We start from the raw sequence: 24,808 nt of genomic DNA on the forward strand, positions 1-24,808 counted from the left end.
TCTATGTTGTGCGTCTACGCCGCCGCAACGCGCGTCCGGTAAAAAATCTAGTTAAATTGATTTAGAATGTTATCTCATAATTAGCTTAATTTCATTAATTATTGATTTAGGAAATTTAATAATTCAAAATATATTAATGTAACACAGATTAAAGGGAAAATTTTTCCCTTTTCAATTATAGAATAAAATAATTTCAAGAAGATAAATCAAAATAAACATTTTAGAAAAGAAAGCTATAGGTTGAATTGCATAAGTTTTGGTGCAATTCTTAACAATCTATCCAAAGCATGAGATGTGAACTTCCTTGCAAATAAGTGACATGTTTGGTTTTTCTTCCCGTTATACTCGCAACTTTTATCATTCCTTAACTTCATCAAAAAATCTTTAGTCACATCGTTTCTCGTGTATTTAGTTGGGTGGGGTCCGCCTTTCGCCCAGTCAACAAAAGTCAAAGTTCTATTAGAATTCGTTTCCCCGAATTTCTTAGTGACAAATGTCGGTATGTAATGCTCGTCTGCATAACATTTACCATTGCAAAAGTCATGAAAAACTGAGAAGTACATTTTGTCAGCTATCACCTCAATGGCCAGGTCACGGTCCATCTCGAACCATTGTGACCCTTTTCGCCATTCTTTAATTTTCACTATGGGGGCCATTTTCTTACTATAACGACCACGACCAACGGCCCCCTCCAGATCATAGGACTCCACAAAGTTATGCTTTGAGTTGACGAGGTACGAGTAAACAGTTGAAAAGTTGAACAAAGGAATGCAAGCTTCAGACAGAAGAACAAATCGTTGGTTCGAGAAATCCAACAACGCGTTTGCTAGTAGTCGACGTTCGGCCTCGACCATGTTGACTTTTCCCCATTCAACATCCTACAAAAGTACACATCCCAAATCTTTTAAAAACTAACAACAAAAAGTAAAAGAGTTAAATGCCATTTTAGACCATGTGGTTTGAGCCATTTTGGCAGTTTAGTCCAAATATTTCATTTTTCTCCTGTGTGTCTAAAAAGGTTTCACCGTTGCCATTTTAGTCAACTGGGTTAACTTCATCTAGTTTTTTTGTTAACCAGAAGGGCAATTCGGTCATTTTATATGTAATTCTGTTAACTAGAAAGGCAATTCGGCCAAATAAAATGACTGAATCGCCCTTCTCATTAACATAAATAATGGATGAAGTTAACACAGTAGACTAAAATGGCAACAGTGAAATTTTTTTGGACCCACATGCGAAAAATAAAAAATTTGGACTAAACTGGCAAAATGGCCCTAACCACTGGGACTAAAATGGCATTTAACTTAAAAAAAAAGTAAATTACTATTTTGGCCCCTGTGGTTTAACCAGTTTAACCTCTTCAGTCCAACAAGGAATCTTTTGACATAACAGACCTTGAGATTACATTTTATAACGGTTTTGGCCCCTAACACTAACTATGTTACTTTTATTTTTAAAGCGTTATTCGACTTGTTTATTTTTTTTTAAATCTTCCATTTTTTTGGACCGTTTGTTTGTTTGTTTGAAATTCCTTTATTTTTAAACCTCTTATTTATTAAAATCATACTCTTTTTAAAACCTTATATTTTTAGCATAATTTTTAGTACCTTATGCTTTATTTTTATAAACGTCGTTTTTTAGATCTTTGAAAAAACCGTTCGTTTGTTTAAAATCGTTCATTTTTAAATTCCTCTGAGTTTTAAAATCGTTCATTTTTTGAAGTTTATTTTTGCTATCGACAATAAATAAATTATATAATACAAAGTTTAAAAAACGATTGTTAAAAAACGAAAGGTGAAAAATAAAGAATTTTATACAAACGGACGGTTTTTTCGAAGATTTTAAAAACAACGTTTATAAAAAAACAAAAGGTATTAAAAGATTATGTTAAAAATATAAGTTTTTAAAAAGCGAATGATTTTAATAAAAAAAAGGTTTAAAAATGAACGAATTTCGAACAAACAAAGAGTCCAAAAAATAGAGGAATTTGAAAAAGATAAACGAATCAAATAACGCTTTTAAAATAAAAGGAATGCTTTACAAAAACGGTTCTAAAAGTAACGCTTTAATAATAAACGTGTTTTAAAACTGAACGACTTTAAAAATTGAATTGTTTCAAAAAAAAGTTTATAAAACATATAGTTTTTAAAAGAAAGATAAAAAATGAACTGTTCAATTTTTTTTAAAAAAGAAAGATTTTAAAAACAAACAGTGCAGGCATGTGGTGGCAATGATAGAAGGTTTTGATGGGGTGGATGGTGGGAGGTGGTGGTGGTCAATGAAAATGGCAAAAATGATAAAAGTCAGAGACTAAAATGAAATAAAACAAAACTATTTAGACTAAAATGGTAAGAAAAAAAACTATTTAGATTAAAGTGACAACTTTGGTCAAACTTCAAATACTAAAATCACAATTTACTCTAAAAAAACATGTTAAATAAAATAATAATAAATAAATAGATTTTTTTTTCTAATGACAAACTAAGACGCCCCTAAAATACTTACCTTGCTCGGAATTCTCCGGCCGTAAAACACGGAATCCTTCGGTACCGTCACCTTCGCCGACGAATCGGAGCTATGAACGTAGATGGTGAAAAGACCATCATACCCTTTAAAAAACCTCTCCCAAAGTGGCGCCAACACCACCGGACCTCGGGTCAGAAACAAAAACGCCACCTTCGGCGTTCTTTCAAACGGATAATCTCTAACTTTCGGAACCATGGAAGCTCTCCAAATCAACTCTTCATCGGTCATATGGTGCATAAGTTCCGGCGGCTTCAGGAACCCTTTTAATCCCAAATCAACCGGCAACGGTGGTGCTACCAAATCTACTCCGGCAGGGGCGGCGGTGGAGGTGGCGGAGGGGGTGGTGGAGAGAGAGAATTGGGTGAATCGGAGACTGAATGAGATGTCTTTGAGGTGGAAAATGAGAGTGACACCGAAAAATAAACCGAAAGCGAAGACGAGCATCACAGATAGGAGATTTTGAGTGCTCTTCATTGTTGAGTTTGATTGGATTTTGAAAATGGCGGATGGAGAAGAAGGGGGTTTATGATTCAAAAAGTTGAAGCCATCAACGTTCTTCTTAAAGGATATTTTCAAATTATTATTTTATTATTATTATTATTATTATTATTATTATTATTATTATTATTATTATTATTATTATTACATTATTGTATTATATTATATTATATTTTTACAAATTAAACCTTCCCTTTGATTTCACACTAACCCAATGGTTAAAACTTATTAGACTGAGACGGTGGTTTGGTAGTTTTGGCGACTGAGCTTTGTAACAAACGGTTGTCTCGGTATACTTTTTCGACTGTTTGATTATTTGAATGTATCAGAGCTGACTTTGATAAGTGTGATGTCGGCCTTTATACGTGAATGAACCTGTTGTATTTTATGCCCAACGTCATTAACTTTATTCTTAGGCATCCTATTAAAATGACTCAGAATAGTCAGATATTTAATTACAGTTCAAAGACATAAATCGGGATAATCAAATGTTCAAAAACATGTTAGCAAATGACGTCAACCTTGTCTTCTTGGACAACTGTTGAAAGCGCTTTCAAATGGTCTTTTGAAAGCGGAGTGGGATCAACGTTAAATCATCTTACTATTAATGTAATTCAAGTTTTACGGTTTCGACGTTTCGTCTAAAAAACTATGTTAAATATTATATTTGTCATCTTTTGATTTGTTATAAACGAAATCGGATATATTTATATATATATTGTAAAAAGTTATTATTGAAATGTTTTAGTAAAAAAAGTTAAATAATTTGATTGTATTATTTATAAATTATTGTATATAAATATAAATTCCTAACATGATGTGTGCATAGTGCATATCATGTTTATGTTCATGCATCTTGTGACCAATTAATTATGAATCTACGCAAGTGGTAAAATAGTAAATGTACATATATATGGGATCTTCTAATAAATGGAATCCGCACTTTAATTGATTTCATAAATATGTTACTGTATTTTTGTTCTTTTTTTAATTGTCATCATTAGGTTGAGATCTTCTAACATGGTATACAAAGGCCTTTTTTTTTTTAAGTAAAGTTCATTAAAACACATCTCCTGGAAAAAGCCCAAACAACAATAGTATATAAAGTTTTAGTTCAAACCTTTTGTTTGAACATGAAAAATCCAAATTTTATTCATTTCAAAAACACGTTTCTAAACCCCTTTTAACTTACAACCAATCAACTGCTTCTTGACGTCTTACTCAACAAAGCATATAATCTAAAATGTAGAATGATAACTACAATAAAAAGAGAACGAAACTAGAACCCTATAAAGATCAAGAACGAACCTAGAACAAAATGGTATTACTTTATGAATCTTTTGTCACTGCTTTCTTACACGATGTCTCTCCTCTATCAATCAGGATTAATGGTATTAGGATGTTTATATGTAATTTTCAATTTTATGTATACATATACACATTTTTATAGGTAAATATTTTAAAGTAGACAAATTTTAACCCTTCCCCACCTCATTTTTTTAAGTATACAAATTAATTGCAGAAATTCACATGGTTTGGTTGGAAAGTGGCCGGAATTTACAGGTTTTTGGCCGGAATCGCCGATTTTTGCCGGGGGACTAGGCCCGACTACCGATTAATGAACTGATTAACGGAAAATTACCCAGCCTTTGGCCGACTAACAATTAATCACCGACTAATCGTGATTTTCACAACACTGATTTATTATGTGAATGAAACAGACAGAGCTAAGCTATATTTGAAGTTTAGTAAATATTAGGAAGGATCACGACTGCTAGAGTCGTATCTCGCAACTTATCACTAATCTGTCTTTTTAACATTTGTATGCGGTCTATCACTTTCTTATGATCAATTTAAGACACAAAAACCTTTTATACTAAATTTTAAATTATAAACAATTTAAGTTATAAATATGATATTACAAAAACGATACCAAAAATGATATAATACGATATAATATATTTAAAGTTTTCAAGTTATAAAAATATACGTGGATGAGGACGTGTTCAAGATGGTTCGTGTAGTTTGTGCGATACGGTGGAGGAGGGCGTGATGCATCTCTTCACAGGTTGGCTTTTCTTTCGGTGTTTGGTCAGCAGTGGGTCACTGGTGTAAAATTATGCCAATTATGGCTTTTGATTTTAAGGATTTGTTGGGTATTCACCAGCAAGTTTCAGTTTCAGGATGTAAATGAGCTAAAAAAGTGATAAGAGGGATTGTTATGACTACATGCTGGGCGTTATGGAAAGCTCGGAACGCTAGAGTTTTCCAGGGGACGAGTCCGAAGGTCGTTGAGGTTGTCGCGATGGTAAAGTCTTGGTCTTTTTGTGGTTAAAAGGTATGTCTAAATTTACCAATATTGTTTGGAAGGATTGGGTTCTTAATTAATCCATTGTATATCTTGTAAGTGTTTCTTTGACGGCCCTTGCTTCGAGGGCGCACCCGTTTTCTAATGAAGTTCACTTTTCAGAAAAAAAAAAAAAAAGTTTGTTTCATAATGGCGGGAAGCATCAAGAGTGACCGAGTGAGGACAAATAAACAATTAAAGGTTACTCCAGATTGAAAAATGATTATATGTTGAAATTTAAAAATAAAACCGTTTCTATATAGTGTATGGCTAATTTCTTTAATCTCATGTCGTTTGTGAGACTTGAATCTAAGATATTCCCCTTCCCAACCTATGTGTTTTTAAAGGTTTTGCCTTTGCTAATGGACCACCACCCTATATATAGTGGGGAGTTCAAATTAGAAGAAATTTTTTGTAAGAATAAAAAAGATAAAATTTCAACCAATAAAAATACTTAATTCTACTTTATTTAATTTTTACATTTAATATTTGTGTAAGAATATACTACTAAACTTAGGTATATAGGACCATTGTAGAGCAGTCTTTTGAATTATTTATTAATGAATAAAAAGGTAAAAAATGAACTAGTTGTGTATTGTTTTGAGGGTATTCTGTCGTGAAAAATGAATTGTATTTTAAAATGCAATTTAAGTTTTGAAAAAAAAATTATATATTTTGGAATCAATTTTGCTAAACTGCTGTTATATAAAAACTGAAAATTATGTGTAGTTTAATACTTTGATGTATTGACACAAGGATTTATCGAGTAGGTCTTGCTTATTGGGTTATACCATTCCTTGTTGTTTCTGAGATTTCGAGGCCGAGGCCTCGATCCCTATGAGAGTCATCGAAAAACAAATATATCATCGATGAAACACCTAGCTATTAGAGATGGAAGAGATGGAGGTAGTAGTATGGTGAATGAGACTCGGCCTAAATACTGATCTCAAGTGGTATATGTATCATTTGACACTACAAAACAAATGAGTATCACTAATGACCGGTTTCGTTGGCAATCTGTTGGTGAAAGTCGTTACCAATGGAAATCCTTCGGTAAATGGCCATGAGATACATATACGATGGTTAATATGATTTGCAACAGATTACCAACGGATCACCGACACATTTTGCTAATGTCGCACTTCTCTTTCAATGTAATACCAACATATGAGGGCACATGCTCATCATTCATTAATAGTTAAATTATACAAAGTTATCTAAACTATCAATAAGACTCGCGCGCATTGCGGCGCAGATACGTCGCAAACATCGAATGTATTAGTCCAAACGTTATATAATGCGTTAACCATATGAAAATGCGCGTTACGATGTATCTCATTGAACTTAGTGTAACCTATATAAGCATTGTGATTGGATCAAAAAATAAAGTAAATCAAATTATACCGTACAAACATAACGTATTATATGTGACCCAGCTCATACATAGAAAATGTTAACATGTATAACGGAAAAGTTGACATGTATAATTAAAAGAGATTAATTAAAGCTTTTGAAAAAAAGGAAAAAAACCACAATTTGACTCCACTCTATTCTAAACAAATTTTACGAAACATTCATAAAATAAGTACTGTCACACCCCAACCGATGGCGGAATCATCGGGGCGTGGCACTGAGCGAAACAGATTGTTCAGAAGTTTCCATAACAACTATCTATATAATCCAGTTAAAGATACGTCCCATACCGTATCCCGAATAAACAAATACATTATTACAGATAACATCCAAACAAGTAGTTCTGTTCCGACAACTCAGATTTAAGTTAATACAAAACATAAATATTGTTCAAATGCTCCTAAAGACCCAGCCTGACAAGATCTACAGACAACTATGCCCTAGTTGCTTGTTCCTGACAGACAACTATTTGTTGGGGGCCTCTAAAGCTTTATTCTAGCTTCACTTCCCTAGCAAGCAAATATCTTAAACACCTGTCACATACGTTAAGATAAAGTCAATACATAAAATGTAAAGGTGAGCATACAAGTTTAATACTAGCATATAGAGTTCGAATAGTTTACGCATAACCAGCACGTACACAGAGGGAAATGATGCATGTTAATTATCGACATGGATCTATCGATACCAACGACTGCGCGTTGACTGTCCGAGACAGTTCGCAATACATGACTACCACTGTAATCCATGCAAGTAATTGTCCTTAACAACCCCCGTGAGAACGGGTGCTGAGTCCAAACTATAGTACTACGTTACTAAGGCAGGTAGACAGCATTCCACGTGTAAACATAACAACAAGCATACATTTAGTCACGTAATACATGCAATCGGTTAGCGATCAAATAGTTTGAATAGTGTGTTCGATTGTGATTTTGATAAGTAACGTATGTAACACCCAAAAGTGCTAAAGCAAAAAGGGATTCGAGTAAACTCACAGTGGTTGATTATAGATTGAAGGGAGCGCTGAGTGTAGGGTTAGCCTGAATAGTTCGATAGCATAATGATGAGTATCGCGGAAATGCAAACAAGGGTAAACGGATCGGATAGCCTGGTCGATCGAACAGCAGGTTCGATCGAACGGGCTGTTCGTTCGGTTTGGAAGTCCGTTTGAACAGTCCTGTTCGATCGGCTGGTAGGCTCGATCGGCTGGACCATCCGAGTGGATTGTTTCTTCCTCTGATGTGTTTGTGTATGATGGTTTGAACTTTTGAAGTTTTCGTTGTAGCATTTGGGAACCCTGAAGTGTTCTTACCTTTCAGGTCGATCGATCGAACGGTCTGTTCGATCGGCCGGCTTAATCGATCGGTTAGGAACTTCAGAAGTAGTCCTCAGCAGGATGTCACTCGATCGTACAGCATGCTCGATCGGGTGGCACTCCATACTACGAACGAGTTTGTAAAATCGATTAAGTGTTGAAGCATAGTATCTCATGATCCGAAGAGTAATGTTTACCAATCGAGTAGCATATTCGATCGAACACCACTTCGTCAATAGCATACTTCATGAAGTTTGAAAAGTGTGGGACCACGTGCTAGCCGATCGGCTGGACCGGTCGATCGGCTGGTATGTCCAATCGGCTGGGCTGTTCGTTCGAACAGCCTAGCCGTTCGGCCAGCAATTCTGACCTGGTCGGCCTTTCGTCTAACACTTGGCTGTTTGATTATTTGCTATGATTTCAAGGTATTTTGACAGCGAGTTAAACCATAGAACGTGGGTTCTTACTTGCTTTACCGGTTCGGACAGGAATCACCCAAGTCCGGCCGGTGAATTGTTCGGAACGGTAGTTTGATGTTTAACCCGAAAATGTTAAGATTCTTGCAAATCTTAGTTTGTTTATGTGGAAATCGGTTAGATATAAGCTATTCATGGTTGAATGAGGCCAAGGTATGATGTTCTTCAAGAACACCATGATGACATCATCCAAGAACACTTAGATCTTGGTGATTTCACAGTTAGAATTCAAGTTTTGAAAGATAGAAAGGTGTAGAATCATGTAATGATCAAAAACGTACAAGAATTAGAGTGAAAACTTACCGGAGTTGAGAGAAATCTGAGAAAAGGTGAAGAACAAGGGCTGGTTCGGTCAGAGCTTTCCAAAAGTAGAAAGAGTGACAATGACAGGGCTATTTATAGGCTCCAAAAGAGGAAAGTGTCAACCGATCGGCCAGGACCTCCGATCGAATGGCCTGCTCGATCAAACAACCTGTTCGATCGGCTGCCCTGTTCGATCAGGGTGCTTCCTGTTTGATCAGCAACCCTTTTCGAGTGTTTCGCGACGGTTTTCGATATTTCGATTTCGATGGACGATGATACGAATACGGTAGAGTTCCTAGTCAAATTACTTTCAGTCCCAACAACTATATCTAACATACAATCATCTTTAATTCACCGTTCGACTTCGATTTTGATTGAGTTTGATTGCTTTTGATTCGAGTTTCGATTGATCACCACACAAATCATAAAGTAAACACGCACAGGTAACACATAAGGCACACACACACACGTATAACCATACCAAAATTCGCGTAATTCGAGTTTCGAGTTCGATGATAGTTAGATCGGTTTGATTACTGATTAGTTAACTTTATCGCATTGTTACTTCCTACTATTCACAGTCGTAAATCGGTCGCTTTGGTTAAACATTCGATCATTTCATTTAGACAACACTTACTCCACATAATACAGAAGCAAAAGAAACATTAATAGTCAAAGAAGTCAAAGTTGACTTGGACTTTGACTTTGACTTTGACATTCGAAAACACGGGGTGTTACAAGTACGAAAACATATTATATTCGATTTGACTCGTTTCCAAAAAAATTTACGTCGTAACACACACCAACTCGTTTATACCGAAATGTACATAAAAATATGCACGTCAAAATGGTTTTTTTTTTTTAAAACGAAAACGCATTATATTTAACCTGACTCATTTCTAGAAAAAATTTACGTCGAAACGTAGAGCAACCGAATTCATACCGACACGCACATAAAAATATGCACTAATTTTTTTATGTAAAGGAGGTACAGTGGTAAACTCGAAACAAATTATTAGTAAATACTTAATATGTTAAATACGTTCGTAAAATCGTGCCAAGTAGCACCAGTGCCATATCACTGCCAGCGACCACCAACATCAGAAGAGCTCGTAAAAATAAAATAAATAAAAGAGGAAAAAATAACACCAAACGAAAACACATAAGTAAAATCATTGAACCACATACGCCTGTTGCGCCATGTTAATGCGAAAAAATAGATTGTAACGTAAAACGTAGAAAAGAATAACCAGTCGATCTAGGGCCCGCACGTTGCGATGAACTTCTCAAATGAAGAAAAATAGACGTGTTGTAACGGGCCTGTCAAAAGGGAAAAACAGATGAAAAAAAGTTGAACCTCACACGCACGTTGTGGCGTGTTAACTAAAAATTTAGAACAAAACGAAAAAAAAATGCGAAAGATAAAAGTACGAGGAACTAAAGTTGAAAATAAAAAAAAAAAGTGTTTGTGTTAAATTGCAAAAATGAAAAGCTTTAGTTTAAAAGTAAAAAAATCAAAGGGGATAAAATGTAAAAGATAAAAACCTTTGGGTTAAAAGTAAAAATCAAAATGTTTTTTTTTTTTTGAAAAACTCTCTATGCATACGGTACCATAACATAAAGCAACAAAATGTTGCTAATTTATAGTATGGTAATTATTTTTTTTAAAAAAATAATATGTGTCTCTAAGGTGTACAGGGGGTTCCCTGGTTCCTAGCACTGGTTGAAGGGGTAAGGTAGCAACACCGCCGCAATTGCCTTCAACCTTTTTGAAGGTTTCAAATCCTAGTTCACCAGCCAGTGTAGAAAGAGAAGGGTAGTGGTATGTGGCACAAGTTGACGTGACATAGTATTATTGGCTATGTGTTGTCGATAAGGCTATGTGTTGTCGATTAACTAAGCCTACTGTCACGTTATCGTCAAATCACTGTCACATAAGAACTTAACCATTAACTAAATACATGTTAATAATATGTTATGGTATAACTAAACACCTAAATACCAATAACTAAATCAAAACTATAAAAAAACATGTGATTGGTTGGAAAAGACATGACCCCACCTTTTTCCATTAACCATAGTTAACCCAATGGTTGAATCCCCATGAGCTAAAGCCATTAATGGAGGGGGGAAATGTTGAGCCCATTAATGGGTCATGTGACATCCCTCCTTTAATTCACAATGCATAGTCTAATAAGGTTACTTTTTTTAATATTATCATTTATATTACGTAAACAAATGCGATAAACGCATATTGTACGTAGTAAATGAATGTTAATCACAATTACTATGATAGAGAAAAAAGGGTTGCTAAAAAGTGTATCATATTTTACATTGTTATAAATGTCTATGCAATTTTTAAGATTGTTTGCTTAAAATTAGTTCTTTACTCTATACATCCCTCGTATAATATGTCATAGACTTTATGTTATTACAACTTATGATATAAATTTGGCTTTTGAAATATTACATAAAAGCCGTTAATTAGCATTATGTAGTTGATCAAAAGATCAAAAAATATTGAAATAGGTCGTTTACTCGGACAGGGTCCTCTTCCTTAATGTTGGTTTGCCGCCAAACACCACCAAAGATAGGCGGGAACCAGCCAAGAAGGTCCGATGATATACACACGTACCGGTATAGAAATACAATGAAACATGCCTCAATTAAGACTTGGTCAGGTTATCTTATACTTGTCTCTTAAAAGGGAAATCTCAGGTTCAAACCTGAGTAAAAAGAATATTTAAGAACTATTCTTGTGTAACAATTGCCATTAAAAAAATATAATAACGTAAAATGATAGTCTAAGACTCATAAGTCATAACAATGTGTGATGCAAACTTAACTAGTTTTCTGATATCGCGCGTTGCGGCGAAACTGAGCAAATGATAATGTAAAACAAACGTGATTTAAAAATAAAGTATGTTGTTTAGAAAGTCAAACTGTCAAACCATTAGAAAGATTTAGTTTATCATCGTACCGTTTTTGTTTTGTGATACCAAATAAATACTTTATTTTGAGTACAATTTCGGTTTTAACAAAACTTATAACAAAATATCAGGGAAAGAAATCAAGCACAACTACGTACTTAAGTTTTTAGAAAAAATTTATAAACGTAAATTATTAAAGAAGTATCAAATTAATCGACAAATTAATATATGTTCAAAAAAGAAAAAAACAATTATTAAAAAGAAAGTAAAGGAAATATATGTTTAAAAGAAAAATATGTTATTAAAAGTAAATATAATGATAAACTATTATAACATATTAAATAATAAAATAATAAAATAATAAAAACTATATATTATTATAAAAATAAAGTTACTATTCATCAATCTTCGTCAACAATATATATATATATATATATATATATATATATATATATATATATATATATATATATACTAGGTGTTTCTCCGCCCGCGTTGCGGGGCGATGTCCGAATAATTCTCAATCAATTAAAAAAAAACAGTACCATAGTTTTGCTAGAAAGAAAAAGTAAAAAGAGTGTTAGGCAGCACATTGACACAATTTTTAGCTGCGAGCAAAGTCATATTTTTATTTTTACTTGGGGGAAAGTCAAATTTTTTCCCTATGGTAAAATCCTAATTTTTAGCTAGGGGAAAACCATATTTTTATTTTGCACCGGGGCAAAAAAACATAAGTTTGAATTGAGGGTAATATCGTAATTTTGAACCGAGGGGAAAATCGTAAATTTTAGTTGTGGGCAAAAGCATAATTTTATTTTGAACTGGGGGCAAAGACGTAATTTTAAACTGGTGCAAAATCGTAATTTTGAATCGAGGGGAAAACAAAATTTTATTTTCAGCTGGGGCAAAAACGTAATTTTAAAGTGGATATAAAATAATAAACTGGTGTAAAATCGTAATTTTGAGCCGGAGGAAAAACAAAATTTTATTTTGAGCTGGGGCGAAAACGTAATTTTGGCTGAGGGTAAAAACGTAATTTTTTACCGATGGCGAAATCGTATTTTTAAACTGGGGGCAAAAGCATAATTTTATTTGAACTTGGGGCGAAGACGTAATTTTAAACTGGGGGCAAAACTGTAATTTTAAAGTGGGTATAAAATAAAAAGCTGAGGGTAAAATCGTAATTTTTGAACCGAGTGCAAAATCGTAATTTTGAGCTGCTGGCAAAAGGGTTATTATATTTTTTAGTCGGGAGAAAAGCGTAATTTTAAACTGTGGGCAAAACCGTAAATTTAAAGTGGATATAAAATAATAAAATGGTTGGTCCAATAGAAGAGGGGCGGCCGCCTATTTTGACCAATGGCAGGGAAGAACTGTTCCCTGCCATGGTAAATGTATATTCTGAATATATATATATATATATATATATATATATATATATATATATATATATATATATATATATATATATATATATAGGGTAGGGCTAGATAGAAAACCCTATATATATAAAAAACCCGAGAAAACCCAAGCTCCCGACATTTTTTTATTTGAAAAAAATAACACATGTAATATACATGTTTTTAAGACTTTTGGGCCAAAAAAATCAAAAAAGCGCCGAAGGGATATTTTTTTAAAAAAAAAACAAGTTTCAGCAATTTTCAGCGAAATTCTGTCTTTTTTGCTTAACACGTGTTAGGAGCTGAAATTTGTTTATTTTTTTTAAAAAAATCCCTTCGGCGCTTTTTTGTTTTTTTTGGCCCAAAACACTCTAAAACATGTATATTACATGTGTAATTTTTTTCAAAAAAAAAAAATGTCGGGAGGTTGGGTAAAAATGGCTTCCCATTTGGGTTTCCAGAGTTTTCTAAGAATTTTAGGGTTTTTTATCTAGCATTATCCTATATATATATATATATATATATATATATATATATATATATATATATATATATAGGGGAAGGTTCGTTTGAGAAGAAATTTAATGTGAGAAGAAAAAGAAGAAATGGCATATTAGTAAAATACTATTTCATTTATAACTCATATCATTAATTTTTCTCTCTTTAATTAATTAGTCAACTAAAAATTAATTATCCTACATATAATCTACAAAACTTACACATATCAAAATTTTTCTACATATACCCTACACATTATAGAATTTTACCCTACACAATCGAAATTTATCCTACACACCTTGAAATATATCATAACAACTCGTAATTTATCCTACACAATTAGTAATTTATTCTACACTTTAAATTAAGTTGTTTTTTTAATTTGGAAAAAATATATATTTTGAAAAAGAGTTACAAATTTAATTTAGTTAGTTATTAAAGGGGGAAGAATACAAATTAATGATTTATGTAAGTTTACCAACATACCCTTATATTAAAATTAAATGCAAATATCAAATGAAGTAAAATAAAACATTCTTATTGGTTGAAACTTCTTCTTTTTTCTTCTTACAAAAAAATTCTTCTCATTTGAACCCTCCACTATATATATATATATATATATATATATATATATATATATATAATGGGTATGGATAGTGTACAAAGTGTCTAAAGTGTTAGAAGTGTAAGAAGTGTTTTAAACCATTAGATTTTTTATCTAATAGTTGAGATCAATAGGGACCAAATTATAATTGTAGGGGTAATAGTGTCTTTGTATATGTTTCAAATTAGATAACCTCTCCTAAATTCTAGTGATTCTCTCCTAAATTCTAGCGATTCAAATTTAACTGCTAAATTCTGTCGATCCTAAATTCTAAAAATACAGAAATATGTAACTGCTACAAGAAATGTATAACACTATACATCGATCATATAACACTATACATCCATCATATAACACTATATAACACTATATAACACCATATAACACCATATAAACTATGTAACACCATATAACACTACGTAACACCATATAACACTATGTAACATATATAACATATATAACACTATACATCCATCATAGACATGCTACCAGAAAAATATAACACTATATAACACTATGCATCTATCATATAACACTATGTAAACCAAAGAACACTATATAACACCATATAACACAATGTAACACTATATAACACTATATAAAAATATATAACACTATACAGTTCTGAATGATGGTTTCACTACAGAATTAATAATTGATGGTGTTATATAGTGTTTTTTGATGGTTGCACTACATAATTATATAACACTACGGAATTATATAACACCAAAAACTATTATATAACACCATATAACACTATATAACACTATATAAAAATATATAACACTATACAGTTCTGAATGGTGGTTGCACTACAGAATTATATAACACTACAGAATTAATAACCGGTGAACGAGATTGACACAAATTCGTAGATTAATTCTTAAATTCGAATTCCTATAATAAATGGTGGCGGTTATTTTGGGCAGTTATCTTTTAATCAGTTAATTATTGAAAGAAATAGAAAATTACTAATTCACACTTCTGAATTAATTTAGATCTAGGACATTTGTCATCACCACATTATTTCTCACCATTCTCACAATATTAGATTAATGTACAGGATCCTCTACCTAAATATAACATATTAAATAATAAAATAATAAAAAGCTATATATTATTATAAAAATAAAGTTACTATTCATCAATGCTGGTCAACAATATATATATATATATATATATGGGACCGCTAAAATGAAAACCACCTCCAGTTGTAAGAACCATGAGAATTTTTTGATTCGGGGCGAGCTGGACCAAATTTTTTTTCATAAACGTAGATGCGTGTATTATAAACACATTTGTAAAAAAAATTCAAAAAAAATGTCGTGTGTGTAGTTTTGAGCACCACAAGTTTGTGTTTACGGGTACTGTGGTGCTCAAAACTACACACACGACATTTTTTTTTTGATTTTTTTTTACAAATGTGTTTATAATACACGCATCTACGTTTATGAAAAAAAATTGGTCCAACTCGCCCCGTACGGTGTAGTTCTCATGATTCTTACAACTGGAGGTGGTTTTCATTTTAGCGGTCCCCTATATATATATATATAATTGTTAATCTCCATTTATAAGATTTATTTTTATATTGTATTATGTGATTTTATTACATGGTTATTGTGTATGAAGCAAATTGAATTTATGTCACGTAAATATAACATAATGAAAATTCTACAAAATATTACGCATAAATAATTAGGGTTAAGTTATTCTATAAAGAATTCTAAAAATAAGAAGCGTACAAAGACAGAATGAATCGCATAAGATGACACAATATCGAAGAAAATATAACACAATGCCAATAAAGTATAACACAACGTCGAGGAAAAAAGACATAATGAGTCGCAAAAAAGACACAATGACGCAAATTTAGAAAAGACACAATGATAAATAAAAAACACAATGATAATAAACAAAAATTTTAAAATCTACAACCTATAAATTCAAAAGTGGAAACCTAAAATCTCACATCGTAGAGTTCGATGAGACGGTTCCAATGCTGCTTGAATGAGGTTAATCAGAGTTCGTTTAATACCCTTTGTACGACTTCTTATTTTTAGAAGCCTTTATATTTGATCCTAAACCAAATAATTAATATTAATAATCGAGTATATGTAAGGATATAACGAGTGAAGGGTATGGTCCTAAATCCTGCGAAAAGCCTTACAAAGCATGCACACAGAAGACCATACCCAAACTTAGCAACACAACACACAACTATCACCTGAGCTAATGTGCAAGCTCTCGTATGCGAACACAATGCAGTGACAGCTAATACAAATACAAATAGTACAGTGGTAGGAGCTGCAGCCAATCAGCGTGAGTCAGGCTCTGGCCACACAGTTCCCACGATGATCAATCGTGCAGAAGACAAGAAGTACAAAAGGAAAGTGACGTGTAACCAATCAGTGTGTACTGCACCATTCATTGCTCCATGATCTCCACTCGCAGCTGGTGACAAACTCGACAACAAGGACAATTGACAGGCCACGTGACACCAATCCTCTGCAAGCACTAATGGTCATGTCAGAGGAGACAAACCAAATATTCCTTGTTGGCGACGTCCGACCCAAGGCCCACCAACCCATCTCCTTCTCCACACTCTTCAACGTAAATAATTATAATGAAACCTAACTAAATCTATCTCCTAATCTTGATATAAACTAGACCTTAACTAATATATTGAATCTTATACTGCTCATACAATATGTTAATAGGTAAAAACATACAATCATAAATAACAATAAAAAGTAAGAAAACTGTGGCGGAAAACGTTGAAACATGAGTAATAGCGTATATCTTAGGCATTGATTATGTGTATCAATTTGTGATTATATGTACCAAAAATAGTGGAACTCTTTGTATTATTTATACTGATAATTATCAATAGAGAAGGGCAAGGAACCTATTCTTTCATGGTATCAGCCTTTGATCCTCTCCCTCTTTCTCTCTAAACCTTAATCGGCTCACCCCTCTCCTCCCCATCCTCTTCCGCCGCCGCCAGACTGGCTAGAATACCACTGCTCCGATCACTATTGAATCCAAGATTCACCCCGCCACAACCATCACAAACATAAAAACCCTTATACCCATTACTCTTGAAATCGAATCTGGCCAATATAACTCTTGGGCCACTATCTTCAAACTTCACTGCAAAGCTTTTCTTGTCTATGACCATATCACCAGCAAACCGGAAACCACTTCCTCTTCCACCGAAACCACTAAAAAGTCTGATGATTGGGAACGACTGGATGCTATTGTACTGCAATGGATATACAACACAATCTCAAACGACCTCTTACACACCATTATTAACAAGACTGCCACCACATACGACGCCTAGGTTGCCATCGAAAATCTTTTTCATGACAACATGAGTGCTCGTGTAATTCATCTCATGCACAAGTTTTCCAACACCAGGCTGGACGGCTTCCCGAATGTGTCCGCTTACTGCCAAGAACTCAAAGTCTTGGCTGATCAACTGGCCAATGTCAATGCTCCCGTGGACGGTGAACGACTTGTACTTCAGTTGCTTGCCGGTTTGAATGAAGAATATGACGGAATTGCCACTATCTTGCAACAACAGGGACCGTTACCATCTTTCAACACTGCTCGCTCCAAGATTATTCAGGTCGAAAGTCGTAAAGCCGAACAAGCTTTACATGCTTCCAAAGCGGCTGGCGCGGCCCTCACGGCCACCACACAGCGTGCAGCGCTGTCCGATATGCATCGGCAAGATGACCGGACCGGCGGCAGGGGCCGCGGTCGGTCGGGCAGACGTGGCAGGGGACGCGATTACTATGGCAGGGGGCGTTCACTAAACCCTTGGCCCAATCAGTTTCATAACCAGTGGATGACCGGCCCACCCTACAGCCCATATCCACCATTCGGCCCATCTCCACAAGCCATGTATCCAACTACAACTCGGCCCAACAGTGCTTCGTCCCACACTTCAGGTATCCTCGACCCACGCCTCTCTCAGGCTCACACTGCCTACAGCCCGACGGACATCGAACAAGCCATGTACACCATGTCCTTGCAGCAGCCCGACCCTACTCAGTATATGGACACGGGAGCAACGCCCAATGCATCTCATGAATCAGGTAACTACCATTTTTTTCTAATTCGTGCGTGTCTCAAAGCATTATTGTAGGAAATGGCGACACCATTTCGGTATTAGGACAGGGCACAAAATACCTTCCCAAACCCTTCCCACCCTTTATCCTTAAAAACGTCCTATACTCACCTAAAATTGTCAAAAACCTAATATCCGTTCGTCGCTTTACTATCGATAATTCTGTTTCTGTGGAATTTGACCCATTTGGTTTTCTTGTGAAGGATTATAAGACCAAGAAGCCGCTCCTCAGATGCAACAACAGCGGTGATCTTTACCCTCTGGTGCTCGGGTCATCTCCATCTCAACCTACTGCTCTTGCTGCTATTTCCGCACAACTCTGGCATCACCGTCTAGGCCATCCTGGACGCTCTTCTTTGCATTCTTTAAAAACTTCTAGTTCTATTGTTTTTGATAAACTTCATAATAATGTATGCCAGTCTTGTGTTTTTGGTAAAAGTATTTGGTTACCATTTTTCGCATCAAATAATTATAATGTTCAACCGTTTGATATTATTCATAGTGATGTTTGGACGTCTCCTATTATTAGCTCAGGTGGTCACAAATATTATGTGCTATTCTTAGATGACTATTCTAATTTCTTGTGGACGTATCCCATCGCAAACAAATCCAAAGTTTTCCCATCGTTTCAACAGTTTGCATCCACCATCAAAACCCAATTCGAATGAATCATTAAAATATTTCAATGCGACAATGGACGTGAATATGTTAACACCTCTTTTCAAACCTTTTCACCACCAATGGTATTCTTTACCGCCTCTCATGTCCCTACACTTCCTCTCAAAACGGTAAAGCCGAAAGAAAAATTCGCACAATAAATAACATGGTTCGTACCTTACTTGCTCATGCTTCCCTACCGACCCACTTATGGCATTTTGCTCTCGAAACCGCCACCTATCTTCTCAACATTTTACCTAACACCCGTTCCCAAACCAAATCACCGACAGAAATATTATACCAAACCACACCCACATTCGATCACCTTCGGGTTTTGGGGTGCCTTTGTTACCCTCTTACCCCATCCACATCCATACATAAACTTCAATATCATTCTCAACCATGCGTTTTTCTCGGATATCCCGCTACTCACCGCGGGTATCGATGTCTCGACCTACAAACAAAACAAATTTTCATCTCACGCCATGTGGCGTTTGATGAAACCACCTTCCCGTTTAGTCAACAAATCGGCCCAACTCTTTCATACGACTTTCTGTCCAATCCCTTCCCATTTCACCTATGTCCTCACATCTCCTCAGCCCACCCAAACACTTCACCAGGCCCTAATAACCCTACAAACCCACTCGGCCCAATCCGATTTCCTACAACCCCCACCCAACAACCAACTACTACTACACATTATCCAACCAGCCCATCCCCTTTAATTCCCCTCGGTACCCAGATCACCTAATCCATCTAGTCCACTTCACCACAGCCCAACCACCTCCATTCCCTGTACCCACAGCCCACTACACCTAGTCCACCCCTCGCAGCCGTTGACCACCAGCAATGCTGGCCACCCTCCAACCGGTTCCGCGGTCCCCTCTCACACCCATTCGATCCCTGACCCAACCCCACCCACTCAACCGTCCACCGCCCAGCCGCAACGAACCATGCACACCCGCTCTATGAGCGGAATTTTCAAACCCAAACACCCACTCAACTTACACATTACCACCACATCCACCACTATTCAACCCATTCCCAAAAAACCCACTGATGCCCTTAATATACCGGAATGGTACTCCGCCATGACTACGGAGTACAACGCGCTAATTAGAAACGGAACTTGGGAGTTAGTACCTCGTTCATCAGATATGAATATTATTCGGTGTATGTGGCTATATAAGCATAAATTCAAATCGGATGGGTCATTGGAACGATACAAAGCACGTTTGGTGTGTGACGGTAGGTCACAACAGGTTGGTATAGATTGCGGGGAAACTTTTAGCCCGGTTGTGAAGCCAGCGACAATTCGTACAGTATTGTCCATTGCTCTATCAAAACGGTGGTCGGTTCATCAGTTAGACGTTACTAACGCCTTTCTACATGGGAATTTAAACGAGACGGTTTACATGTATCAGCCTATGGGCTTTCGACACAAACAGTTCCCTGATCACGTGTGTCGTCTCAAGAAATCTCTTTATGGGCTAAAACAGGCACCTCGGGCTTGGTACCAAAGATTCACAGACTACGTTCTCACTCTGGGTTTTAAACACAGTCGCTGTGATGCTTCTCTCTTCACCTTCCACCATGGCAGCGATACAGCCTTCTTGCTTCTTTACGTTGATGACATCCTCTTAGTCACGTCATCCGACCTCCTTCGTCAGCGCTTAATGTCAAGTCTTGCTCATGAATTTGCAATGAAAGATTTAGGCCCTCTCAGCTATTTTTTGGGGATTTCTGTTTCCAAGACTGCTCACACTATGTTCCTTTCGCAGCAATCTTATGCTGCTGACATCATTGCTCGAGCAGGAATGCAGTCCTGCAACCCGGTTGCCACGTCAGTCGACACAAATTCGAAGCTTAGTAGCACATCCAGTGATCTATTTCACGACCCCACTCTCTACCGTAGTCTCGCTGGCGCTCTTCAATATCTCACATTCACCCGACCGGACATTACTTACGTGGTATAACAGATTTGCATGCACGTGCATGCACCTCACATTGATCACTGGAATGCTCTAAAAAGGATCATCAGGTATGTCAAGGGGTCTGCCACTCTCGGCTTGATGCTCACAGGTTCGCCATCTCCTTCCTTAGTTTCTTATACGGACGCCGACTGGGCCGACTGCCCTGACACCCGTCGTTCAACCAGCGGCTACTGCATTTATTTCGGCGATAACCTCATCTCATGGTCTTCCAAACACCAGTCTACCGTCTCCCGCTCTAGTGCGGAAGCTGAATACCGTGGCGTGGCAAATGTAGTTGCTGAAACTTGCTGGCTACGGAATTTACTACTTGAGCTTCAGTTGCCGCTATCCCGTGCTACACTCGTTTACTGTGACAATGTTAGTGCTATATATCTGTCAGGTAACCCGGTTCAACATCAGCGAACCAAACACATAGAGCCAGACATACACTTTGTTCGTGAACAGGTTCAGCGAGGTCAAGTACGTGTTCTTCATGTCCCTTCCCGGTATCAAATAGCGGACATCTTTACCAAGGGGTTACCACGCATGCTATTTAAAGATTTCAGATCCAGTCTCAGCATACGGTCTCCTCCCGCTTCGACTGCGGGGGTATAATAGCGTATATCTTAGGCATTGATTATGTGCATCAATTTGTGATTATATATTTATATGTACCAAAAATAGTGAAACTCTTTGTATTATTTATACTGATAATTATCAATAAAGAAGGGCAAGGAACCTATTCTTTCAATGAGTGTACTATGAAAGGGAAAGACAAATCAATGTATAGTTATACTAGTGCAGAAAGAAGACACCAAATAACTATCTAATATACTAATACTACAAATAACTTACCCACTAAACTCGAACAACTTTGGAGCTATCTTCAACAATGACTCTAAAGTGCTCGGATGAAACTTCCTAGCAAATAAAAAGCAAATCGAGCTATTACGACCATTATACGTACAATTGGACTCATATCTAACTCGATTTAGAAACGCTGCTGTAATGTTTATTTTTCTGAAGGTTGCCGGGTGGGACCCACCACCAGACCAGTCGGTCCATGTAACGGTCCTATTGGTGGTCAAGTCCGGACGAACCTTGTTCACAAGCGTAGGTAGGTAATGTTCATCCATATAACAAGGTGGAGAACAATGGTTTTGAAACACATGATAATACAACTTATCCGAGATTATTTCAATTGCGAGTTCTCTATTGCTTTCGAACCATTGTGAGCCTTTACGCCAATCTTGTAGCGTTATTGTGGGACCCATTCGCTTGTTGTATCTCCCACGACCGATCTTCCTTGGATCGTCAAAGGAACTAAGGAAACTTTGGTTGGCGTTAATAAGGTAGTTATAGATGGTCGTGAAATTGAACAAAGGAATGCAAGTTTCAGATAGTAATATGAATCTTTGATTGGAGAAGTCGAGTAGTGCATTTGCTAGTAGTCGTCTCTCAGCATCAATCATAGTTGATTTCCCCCACTGGACATGCTGTCGAAAACACGAAAAATGTCATATTAAATTGAATATTAGGATGTAATTAAGAACTCGGTAACATAGTTAACGACTGATATACGACTTATCATAATTGGTTGAAAATTAACGACTTATCATAATTGGTTGCAAAATTAACGAATGATACTAGTTCTAGAATCCATTTACATTTGTTGAATTTATAAAAAGAAATAATAAAGAATAAAAATGTGTCACAAGTTATGTGAAAAATTAATATAAAGTGTAACATTGCTTTTTAGGAGTAAATTATAAAAACTAAATTATTAAGAAACTAGACAAAATATCAAATACAAATACTCTTATCATACAAAACGTACGAATAGAGTGAAAATGTAAAAACCGCGGTGACATTATCGTAATTATTTACTCGTAGAGTCATTATCAAAATTACTCTACAAATGATCTTGTAGAGTAATTTTGATCTTGTAGAGTAATTTTGTAAAATGTTCTTGTAGGGTAATTTTGATCTAGTAATTTTGTAGAGTATCATAATTACTCTACAAATGATTTTGTAGAGTAATTTTGAATTGTATGTTGTTTGATAAACTTGCAGATTAACTTTGATACACTTGTAGAGTAATTTTGATGCAGAGTAATTTTGATACACTTGTAGAGTAATTTTGATCATTACCATACAAGATCAAAATTACTCCACAAGATACACTTGTAGAATAATTTTGATAATTACCCTACAAGATCTTTTTTAGAGTAATTTTGATAATTACCCTATGAGCAAATAATTACGAAAATGCCACCGCGTTTCTTTTTTTTCATGCCTTACGTACGTTTTGTACAATAAGTCACTTTGTACGTGAACTAAACTCTAAGAAACTGCTCTCAAATCAAAGATTTTACATATCAAACCTTGCTTGGAATTCGTCGTTTATAAAACACCGATGAATTTGGAGGTTCATAGTTAAAATCCGGAGACGTATGAAGATAAATTGAGAAAAGACCTTCATACCCTTTAAAGAACCTTTCCCAAAATGGACCCAAGGGTAAACTTCCCCTTATCAAGAACATGAAGGCTACTTTCCATGGATCGTTCGCGACACGTGGGACCCTTGCGGCTTTTTCCATGAGGTCACTGTCGCTCATCGAGTGCCAAAGATCCACAACACCAGTCGAATCAGTAAATTCGACAATTTGATGAGTTGCTGAAGAAGTAGATGAAGATCTTGACGGTTCATGACACGAGTGGATAGAAGTAGTCTGAGTTTGTGTGATCGCGGTGAATGGAGGGAAATACAAATCATGTGGGATTACAATCGTCTTGTAATGATCAACGACGAATGTGCCAAGAACGAACACGATTAGCGACATGACTAAACACATGGTTATGGTCGAGGTTATATGGATGTAGCCTTCATTGATCCATTGTTTTGTATTAGTTTTGACACGCATTTTGAAAAGCTTGTAGAGTTTCGAATGATATCTTAAATCTTTTTATAATACAAATTAAGTAACCGAATTATAAAAAAGGTACAAAACAAATGCTTTTCCATTTTTTGCTTGCAAGAATGGTTTGATCACTACACATGATATAACATGAAAGTTTCACACTAATCTTAATGCTATCATGATTAGTATTGTTTCTTTAGTCTTAAATTATGTAATGTGTGATATAAGCTTAACGTGTCACAAAATCATGGTAATAGGGAAAGTAACATAACAACCCTCCTTTATTCTGATAAACCATATGATTTGTAGTTAACCATTAACGGGGTGACATAAAAGTAAGTAGGGATGTAAACGAACTAAACTGAGTCGAATAAAGCCTTGTTCGTGTTCATTTGTTTAGCATTGAACTTGTTCACGAATGGTTCATGGACATATAACCGAACGAAAATTCATGTTCGTATTTGTCCATTAAGGAATTGAATTTGTTCACGATCGGTTTACAAACGCAAACAAACGTATGCCATTTAAAAAAAAAACAATGTTCTTAGTCCCAAACACTTGACACAATCTCCTTGGTAAGCACTTGAGATGATAATCATCAACATGATTTTCCCAAAAAAGGCACAAGTTAGTAATATTAAGTAGAAACATAATTATTTAAAACTAATGTTTCAAAGATCATTATTTTAACAAGATATAAGCTTCAAATGACTAAGACTTCTATTTTAAACGCTTGCGTGATAAACTAAACATTAAAAATAAAAAATATAAAAAAAACCTTTTAATGACTGTGCATAAACTAAGCCAATGAC

At 35.5% G+C, this 24,808-nt stretch overlaps 2 protein-coding genes across 2 annotated transcripts; both read right to left on the reverse strand.

The window, feature by feature from the left end:
• Nucleotides 1-188: 188 nt before the first annotated feature.
• Nucleotides 189-3,045, reverse strand: LOC110925903 (glycosyltransferase BC10). Its single transcript, XM_022169702.2, has 2 exons — nt 2,506-3,045; nt 189-878 (listed from the first exon to the last, which is right to left on the reverse strand). Exons 1-2 carry the CDS (start codon nt 2,998-3,000, stop codon nt 234-236), a joined length of 1,140 nt encoding a protein of 379 aa, XP_022025394.1. The 5' UTR covers nt 3,001-3,045; the 3' UTR covers nt 189-233.
• An 18,881-nt stretch (nt 3,046-21,926) lies between these two features.
• On the reverse strand, nt 21,927-23,918 carry LOC110925316 (glycosyltransferase BC10). The gene is made up of 2 exons (XM_022169271.2): nt 23,460-23,918; nt 21,927-22,571 (listed from the first exon to the last, which is right to left on the reverse strand). Exons 1-2 carry the CDS (start codon nt 23,916-23,918, stop codon nt 21,927-21,929), a joined length of 1,104 nt encoding a protein of 367 aa, XP_022024963.1.
• Nucleotides 23,919-24,808: the final 890 nt, after the last annotated feature.

This window comes from Helianthus annuus, chromosome 17 (genome assembly GCF_002127325.2).
Source record: "Helianthus annuus cultivar XRQ/B chromosome 17, HanXRQr2.0-SUNRISE, whole genome shotgun sequence".
NCBI classification, from domain to species: domain Eukaryota; kingdom Viridiplantae; phylum Streptophyta; class Magnoliopsida; order Asterales; family Asteraceae; genus Helianthus; species Helianthus annuus.

Bases quoted from the DNA above. Each gene is read 5' to 3' on its own strand.
- LOC110925903 (XM_022169702.2), bottom strand. From the start codon at position 3,000: ATGAAGAGCACTCAAAATCTCCTATCTGTGATGCTCGTCTTCGCTTTC. The intron at 879-2,505 runs GTAAGTATTTTA...GTACTTTTGTAG, and splicing joins GCCGGAGAATTCCGAGCAAG to GATGTTGAATGGGGAAAAGT.
- LOC110925316 (XM_022169271.2), bottom strand. From the start codon at position 23,918: ATGTCGCTAATCGTGTTCGTTCTTGGCACATTCGTCGTTGATCATTAC. The intron at 22,572-23,459 runs GTTTGATATGTA...TGTTTTCGACAG, and splicing joins AACGACGAATTCCAAGCAAG to CATGTCCAGTGGGGGAAATC.